We start from the raw sequence: 9,159 nt of genomic DNA, 5'->3' as shown, positions 1-9,159 counted from the left end.
CCTCCAATGAAGGCAAGGGGCGGGGTGTGGTTTCAGAGCATGCCCGGGCTCCACGGCCCCTGAACTTGTGTGCCGTGTTCGGATTCCAGGGCATGAGTCCCGACCCTTCCCTCCCCAGCCTGGTAGCCAAGCCGAACCTGGCTCTAGTCCCGGAGCCCCCGAGCCATGGAGGGCCCAAGCTCCGGCATTCGCAGGCGGGTATCTACTCGCAAGAGGAGCCGCCGCAGCTTGGGGGAAGTGGCCGCCGCTGGCCCGCTGGAGCGGGGCGAGGAGCCGGAGGGGAGCGAGGGGAGGCGGCGACGGCGGCGGAGCTGGAGCCCGCAACCCTCTGAGGTAGGGACCCCCGGGACGCGGGAGGCCAAGGCCCCCTGGGGGTCTCCTCACGTGGTCCCGGAGAAGTTCTGGTCCAGGAGACGCAGGTCACGTCTCGGCCCTCCCTCTGCCCTCACCGTCGGTCACTTGTTCCTCTCTGGGCCTCGCTCCGGCCACACCTGCCGCTGCTTTCCCGCCTCCGGCCCTTGCTCTGGGACCTAAACACGCTTCCACGCTTCCCAGCACACCCACCCCCTGCCCCACGCTGCCTCAGTTTACTCATTTCACACCCCACTCTTCCACCTGTCCTGGCCACACGCCAAGACGGCCACGGAGGTGAACTAGCACCGACTGAGCTCGGACAGCGGAAGGCCGGAGCGCCCAGACACGGGCGCAGGGCATCTGAACCTCCCCTCCCCGAGCTCAGCCGCCGCAAGGTCCCCTCCATGCGTGCACCCCTAAACCTGTTCCTCGTGCACACCGTAACCCCCAACCCTTCTCTCCTCTCCCCGCTCCCCTGAGTTAGAGGCAGCCTCTCTCTCCCCATCTGGACCCTTTGGTGAACTATCCTTCACCGGAGTCACCGTGCTCCGTCAAGCCTCAGCCCGGGATCGACCTCACTGCCTGCTAGGTGTAAGCACGGGCTTCTCGGTCCCTCACTCCATGTCCAGTCCGTTGTCAGGACCTGTTGAGTTACCTTTGTAGCATCTCTCCTTCCCTCCTGTCCTGTGACGTGGTGCAGGACCTCAGCACCATCGTCAGTAGCCTGCTTCTTGATTTCCTGACTCAAGTCTCACTCTCTGGTCCATCTTCCACTCAACTGTCAAAGCGATTCATCCTGCAGCTCAGGTCTAACCACGCTGTCTTACCTTCTGTATAAACTGCAGATCCCTGTTGTTTCCAGGATAAAATATTAAATCCTGTTTGGCATTCAAAACCCTTCATAATTTGCTCCTCCAGTCTCTCTACCGTACTTTTCTATCCAGTAACACTTGCCTCTGCTCCTCACACAAAATCCCATCTCCCAGCTCCAGTCACTGGCTATTATCTCTCATGCCTGGAATGCTCTCCTTCCTCATCTCTGCTTCCTGCATTCCTGCAAGCCCTAGCTAAAATCTTAACATTGACAGGAAGCCTTTTCTTATCTCTTAATTCTAGTGCCTTCCAGTTTATTCTTTGTGTAGCTTGTTGTAAATGGTTATTTGTATGTTTTCCTCCCCAATTAGATTATGAGCTCCTTGAGGGCAGGGACTGCTTTTAGCCTTTCTTTGTATCTCTAGTGCTTAGCACAGTACCTGGCACATAGTAGGTATTTAATAAATGTTTGTTGGCCAATTATCTTTTTTTGGTTTGTTTGGTTTTTTTCCAGTCATTTTAGCCATATCTAACTCTTCCTGACCCCACTTAGAGTTTTCTTGGCAAATTATCAGAATAAAAACAATAACAAATTCTAGGCCCTCAAGTTAAAAACCTCTCCTAAAGTCCCTTCCAACCCCTCATTTATGATTCTACCAAGAATTGTGATGACCTGTGAGAATATACTTAAGCCCCTCATTCCTTTACATGCTATCATATATTTTGGAAATTAGGATTAGATAGCAGAGACCTGCCTCCTTTACACCTAAGTATTCTTGAATGAAATGAAAGGTAGATATACTTCACTTTTCTTTAATGTTAAGATTTTTAATATTAAGTCCACTTACCTATTCTGAACTTATTGTGCAATATTGTGTGAGATATTGATCTAATTTCTACCTAATTTCTACCAGACTACTATAATGAAACATTGTGCCATCAGAATGATGGAATATACTTTTCTATTTTCCCAAGAGCTTATTCTTAAAATCAAATACTGAATTCTTTCCTAATTAATTCATGTTTTCTGATTTATTAAACATGAGATTATTGAGTTCCGCTGTTTCTGATTCTTCTTTGTTCATCTGTTACATGGATCCTTTTTTTTTTTTTTGCCCAGTACAAAATGTCTTTGATGATTGCCACTTCGTAATATAGTTTGAGATCTGGAATTAGTCTTTCTTTGTCCTTACCTTGATATTTTGGCTCTTTTGTTTCTCCAGATGAATTTTGCCATTTATTTACAGTGCCACAAAATATCCCTTTGATAATTTGATTGGCATAACATTAAAATTTTGGTAGTATTGTATTTTTATTTTGTTGGCACAGCCCAGCCATTAACACAGAATATTTTAAAAGTTATTTAAATTCTTTATTTCATTAAGGTACACTTTGTAATTTAATCTATATAGATATTTTATGAGCTTCTTGGATTTTGTTATTATATGGATGTGCTGTTGATTTTGTGTTTATTTTGTGACCATCATTATCCTGGGATTTTCTAAGTAAACCATCATGTCAGTCAGGAAATTGGGACAGTTTTATCTCCTGTTTGCCAATCCTTATTGTTGTCTTAGTGCTATCTGCTAGTATTTTGAGAAGAGGTCTGGCTCAGTTTTTGAGGCAGATGACAGCCTTTTAGTGGAAATTAATCTTGGCATTTATAAAACTATTCAGATCTTATTCTCTGTACCCTTTTGAAGGGTTTTTCCCCTCAAGACTATTTGGGCACATGACCCAAATTACCTATCTCAGACTGTAAATGGCACTAGAGAAGAAGCAGAGTTTTTTATTTTTCTAGCCAGCTCTTCACCCACAGTAGAGGATTCTCCTTTCTTCTCATTTGCTCTTGCAAATAACAGAAATTTCTTCTAATCAGACCAGCAGAGCCTGCTTTCAGTGTCTGTCAATCCTTCAGCTCCCTTAGCTTCTGGCATTTCTCCTGCAAAGAGCTTCTCTCAGGGCTTCTCTGATCCACTCCTGCCCCAACTTTGGTTGTTGACTCTTGAATGTCCCCCAGGGCTTCAGATTAGGGCTTCCTTATATGTGGTGACCCATCTCTAATTTAGGAGGAGAGCCCAGATCCACATTTCTGTTACATAGGACACAACTTATCATTATGTCCTATAGTCCAAAAAGAACTCTCTGATTCAGAGTTTCCCAGTTAACAAACTCTCAGCTTCTAAAATGTCCTATGTATATTATTTATTAGAAAACAATCCTCTGTAGCTGTCAGGCAGCTTGGTGGCACAATGGAGTGCTGGGCCTGGAGAGCCTAGTTCAAATATGGCCTTTGAAACTTATTAGCTCTATGACACTGGACAAGTAATTTAAATCTTTTTTCCCTCAGTTTCCAAAACTGTAAAATGAGGATAATAACAACACCTACCTCATGGGGTTGTGGTGAGGCTCAAATGAGTTAATATTTGTAAAGTGCTTAGCACATAGTAGGTACTGTATAAATGCTTCCTCCCTCCCTTCCTCCCTCCTATCATTCACAACTATTGTCTCTAAAAGGAACTGCTTTCTCTCAGGTATTTTTAGTACTTTAAATGAGAAGCTACTTAGAACTATTCGTTTTCAATTCTTAGGACTATTTGTTTTTCTTCTCAGATTGCTTTTCTCTATGCTTCACACACTGATAGCCTTTTTCTGCCCCTTTCAGCATATAAATGTCCCTATAATAAAAGAGTATTTCCTTATGTCTAAATTTGTTCTTACTGGGAAACCTTTGAGCAGTGTTCCAACAGACTGCTTTCTGAGGATTAATGTAATATAGCTAAGTAGAAGAAAGCTAGCTCACCAGTCACTCATGATGGTCACTGGGTGATGAGTCTTTGGCGTGAATCCTTCAATTGTCTTCCCTTGACATGTGTGATGATAATATGCATAAATTTAATTTTGAACTTCTCAGATGTTAACAGAGCATTATGTATCCTAGGTTTCTTAAGTCTGTTTCCTGAAAATAACTGGCCATTTTGCAAATTGTATTACAGGCTTAATAGTTACAACTTGGCTTTGATAACACCAAGAAAATAGCACCGAGGTTGTTCGGTGTCACCAACATTGATATTCAAGACTGTTTTTTGTAGTTTAAAAAAAAATACAATCTAATTATATTGTGGGCAGCTAGGTGGCACAGTGGATAGAGTGCTGGGCCTAGAGTCAGGAAGACTCACCTTCTCGAGTTCAGATCTGGCCTCAGACACTTACTAGCTGTGAGACCCTGGGCAAGTCACCTAACTGTTAGCCTCAGTTTCCCAATCTGTAAAATAAGCTGGAGAAGAAATAGCAAACCACTCCAATAATTGTTTGTTGTTGTTCAGTCGTTTTAGTTGTTTCTGAATAGTCATACCTAGAAAACCCTAAATGGAGTCAAGAAGAGTCGGACACAACTAAAATGACTGAACAACAAAAAATTAGACTATAGGGAAATGTTAGGATTTACATAGGCCATTGAAAGTCATTTGACTATACTTCTGGTCATTGATTTTTCCATTTCATTTTTCTTAGATTTCTCCTATTGAATGCAAGCCTCATTTTTAAAAAGAGAATTAATTGCTTATTCTGGAGAAGGGTATGCTTTTGAATCTAATTAGAGGGTGGTGGTGTCTAATTCTTTGTGATTCCATTATGACATTTTCTTGACCAAAATACTGGGGTGGTTCACCATTTCCTTTTCTAGTAGATCAAGGCGAATAAAAATTAAGTAATTTGCCCAAGCTCAGACAACTAGAAAGTGTCTGAGTTTGGATTTGAACTCAGGTCTTTCTGACTCCAGGCCCAGTGCTCTATCCGTTAAGCCATCGAGCTGCTCTAATTGGGGATTAGGGTTCCATTTAACTATCTGGAAAATAAGTTGGTAGCTAACTATTTAGGTCTAAAACATTAACAAGCTTGCATTGTTCTTCCTCTTATTTTCCTCTTATCTTTCTCTAATATTAGCTAAGTAATTTTATTGATATTTATCCAGATTAAATCTCATTTTCTTGGTTTTCCATTTTATTTTTATTATAAGTTAATAAGCCTTTACTGTTCTTACTACTACTTTTGGTTTATTTTTCATATGTTTTTTTTTCTTTTGCATTAGTGTAATGTTATCTAGTTAAATAAAAACTAACAGTTCCACAAAATCTAATTATCTGGGTTTCTGTGGCAATTTAGTCTCTCAACTATCTTTATCTTTTGTCAAGAGTATTCAAGGAATTTTCAACATATTTTACAACTTTCAAAATTAATCGGTTGCACTTTATATATTAAGCTTTTGTGAGAGAGATAGCCTCATGTTTCTGGTCAGGATAATTATATTGCTGAAGTAATTTTTTCCAGGGGAGTTAAAAAACTTTTATTTTTATGTTTGCCACTTCTCCAGGCCAACATAGTATGAGTAAATGTTGCTTTAACATTGATAAATACCTTTGTTTTCTTTTCAGTATGATGGCAGTGAAGAGGACATGTTTGGTGGTTATGATAGTTTTGCTGAAAACTCTTTTTTAGCTCAAGTAGATGATTTAGAACAAAAATATATGCAGTCTCCTGAGCTTGGAATAATTACCACACAACCTGCTTTTGAAAAGCTTTGTTCAAAAAGTACAGAGACCAGTGAATTTAATATTATTGCAACTGACAGTAACTTGCCTGAAGTTAAATCTCAGGATTACTGCTATTCCCCAAAGACTTCAAGTGTACAAGAAAATGTGACCATCGAACCTGGAGATGACCTTTTACATGATGTACCATGCTCACAGGCTTTATATTTTGAAAAAACGAAGGACTCTACCAGTGATTTGAATAACCCATCTGCTAAAGAAAGTTACCCCCTCCCTTCACACCAGACTTTGAAAGAAACACCTGTGGAACAGCCCCAGGAAAAGAAAAAATTGTCTCCTAAGAGCCTAGAATCTGATATAAGCAGGAGAAGAAGCCTTAAAGATTGTTTGAAAAGTGCCATGACAGGAAATGCCAAAGCCCAGACACCCAAATTTTCTAAGAGGGAGCAGCTGAAAGAAGCTATCCTATCTGAAGAGATTAATGTTGCTAAGAAAACAATGGAATCTTCTTCTGATGACCTAGGTCCATTTTATTCATTACCCAGCAAAGTTAGAGACTTGTTTGTGCAATACAAGGGGATTAAACAGTTATATGGTAAGCCCATTGTTTTCCTAGTAACTATGATGGAGACATGTTTATGACAAATAATCATAATCAAGCAAAATAATTCATTAGCCATTATTGGTAATATTGCTTAGTTGCCCTTCGTTTCCCCCTTCCTTCACTTCTACTTTTTTTTTTAAGGAGTTCGAGGAATAAGACTAGGTCTGTGATGTCATCTACGTAGAAAACCTCTGTAGGGCAACTCTCCAATGTACATCAGAAGCTCATTGGTCATCATAGTCTTAGAAACTTGCTCGATGGCATTGAGTAGTTAAATCATTGGCCATATTGACACAAATAGTATGTGACAAAGGCAGGTCTGACTGACTCCAGGACTAGCCCTCTACTCAGAATATGATGCCATTTCCCTTTAGTGGTATTTAAATTTTTGTAGTTCTTAAATCCACTTTACTCTTCTTTTACTAAATAATATACATTTGCCATCCATTGTTGGTTCCTTGAGCAACCTACATTGATTTTTCCTTTCTTTAGAACCGTTATATCATTCATAAGAGGTACCATAGAATTTAGCAGTTAATTACATGTGGTTTTGTATAGTTTTCTATTCAATTTGTGTGAGTCTTATCCCCTGAACTCTCTGAGACTGTAAAGTGAGGAAGGTCATTGCTAAGGGAGGCTTCCTAAACATCATGGAGTCTTATAGCAGAGAGGTCCCTGGTCTGGTCCCTTTCTTTTCATCCATTATCTCCCCCTCTTCTCCATAGCTCGATTGTCAGGGATTACCATGTCATTTACCTTTTGGGCCAGGCTGAGGAGGTCATGCAATAGGTGGAGCTCATTGGCTGCCAGTTTGATCTTCTGCCCCTCCTCTGCCTTTAAGTTACTGATGTTAGTAAGTGGCCCATATATTGATGGCCATATGTGATGCACGTAGGATAATTTTTTTTTTTTAAAGATAAAGGTGACCTATGTAACAACTATATTACTAACACTTACCTTTTCCTTGTAGTGGTTTTAATTATAGTAGAAGTGTATTAGTTAGCTATGCTTATAAATATACACATGTATGATTGCTATGTGTTCTACTTTGTCAAAAATATGTGCTAGAATTTTCTCAGAAGGGAAGACTGAATTACTTTCTTAAAACTTTGAAATGGGCCATTTTATTTTTAAATTATTTTACATTCATTTATAATCTATCCCTTCCCCGCAATTGAACAATAACAACATAACCTGAATAAAATCCTCAGTATAAATATGCACCATCCAGCAATACAGTGTGGTCACATATTGGTCACGTATGCCCCAAAATGGATATATCTTATTACATTTTTAAGTTCATCATCTCTAGGGCAAAAGGTGAGTGGAGTGTTTCATCTTAAGTATTTTAGACTCCATAGGGAATTGATCAGAATTCCAAAGTATTTCAAAGTTGCCCATCTCTGTAATGTGATTCTTACTGTAAAAATGGTTCTCCTAGTTCTTTCCATTTCACTCTGAGTTCCTAGAGGTCTTCACAGTCATTTCCCAAAGCACAGTACTATTGCATTATTCATATACCATAATTTGTTTAACTACCCCAATAGGAAGTTTCCAATTTGGGGGCTGCTGTGAAAAGAGCTGTCTTCAGCTTTTTTGCACATATGGGTCACTTTTTTACTCTTCATTTTATCTTGTGGGGTATAGACCTAGCATGTGTTAGCTGGGTCAAAGGGTATCCAACATTTTAGCAGTATTTTGGATGAAGTTCTTTTAGAGACTGGGTGGACAAATTCATAGCTCCTTCAGCAGCTCACTAATGTGTTTGTTTCCCCACAGACAAGCTGGCATTTGTCATTTTCCTTTTTTGTCATCTTTGTCAGTTGGATGGGTGTGAGTTAGAACCATAGATTTGCTTTACATTTCTCTAATTAATAATGATCTAGAACATTTTTAATAGTTATTGATAGATTAGATTTCTTCTTTTGAAAACTCCCTGTTTATATCCTTTGGTAGCTGTCACAGTGCATAAAGCACTGGACTTTGAGTCAGGAAGACCCAAGTTTGAATCCTGCCTCAGACATTTTGGATGTGTGACCCTGGGCAAGTCACTTAACCTTTGTGTGCCTCAGTTCACTCTTCTATAAAATGAGAATAATAACAGTATCTTCCTCCCAGAATTGCTGTAGGGATCAAAGGAGATGACATACATGAAGTGCTGTGCTCATCTTAAGTGCTGTGTAAAAGTTGTTACAATTATTGTTGTTACTATTTAGTCTACTTGGGAATGAATGGTACTTTGTCTCATAAACTTGAATCAATTTCCTTTTTGACTTCCCTTCATGAATTTCTTTTTTTTTGTTTGTTGTTTTCTGGTTTTTTCCCTTGTTATTTATTTATTTAATATTTTTAGTTTTCAGCATTAATTTTCACAAGAGTTTGAATTACAAACTTTCTCCCCATTTCTACCCTCCCTCCACTCCAAGATGACATATATTATGATTGCTTGGTTCCCTAGTCAGCCCTCTCTTCTGTCACCCCACTCCCCCCATCCCCTTTTCCCTTACTTTCTTGTAGGGCAAGATAGATTTTTATGCCCCATCACCTGTATATCTTATTTCCTAATTGCATGCAAAAACTTTTTTTTAATGAACATCTGCTTTTAAAACTTTGAGTTCCAAATTCTCTCCCCTCTTACCTCCCCACCTACCCTCCCTAAGAAGGCAAGCAATTCAACATAGGCCACATGCGTATCATTATGCAAAACCCTTCTACAATACTCATGTTGTGAAAGACTAACTATATTTTGCTCCTTCCTGTCCTATCCCCCTTTGTTCAGTTTTCTCCCTTGACCCTGTCCCTTTTTGAAAGTGTTTGCTTTTGATTACCTCCTCCCCT

At 39.9% G+C, this 9,159-nt stretch overlaps 1 protein-coding gene across 1 annotated transcript in view; it reads left to right on the top strand.

Moving 5' to 3' along the window:
- The first annotated feature begins 8 nt into the window (after window positions 1-8).
- The window catches only part of HELQ (helicase, POLQ like), a 44,103-nt gene continuing 34,952 nt past the window's right edge, over window positions 9-9,159 (top strand). The window contains exons 1-2 of the mRNA XM_036764925.1: window positions 9-333; window positions 5,601-6,312. Coding sequence (XP_036620820.1) covers window positions 166-333; window positions 5,601-6,312 — 880 coding nt within the window. The 5' untranslated portion in view covers window positions 9-165. The remainder of the gene's footprint in view (window positions 334-5,600; window positions 6,313-9,159) is intronic.

Source organism: Trichosurus vulpecula, chromosome 6 (assembly GCF_011100635.1).
Source record: "Trichosurus vulpecula isolate mTriVul1 chromosome 6, mTriVul1.pri, whole genome shotgun sequence".
NCBI classification, from domain to species: domain Eukaryota; kingdom Metazoa; phylum Chordata; class Mammalia; order Diprotodontia; family Phalangeridae; genus Trichosurus; species Trichosurus vulpecula.
The sequence above is the reverse complement of the archived record's forward strand: the minus strand, read 5'-3'. Positions and strand labels throughout refer to the sequence as shown.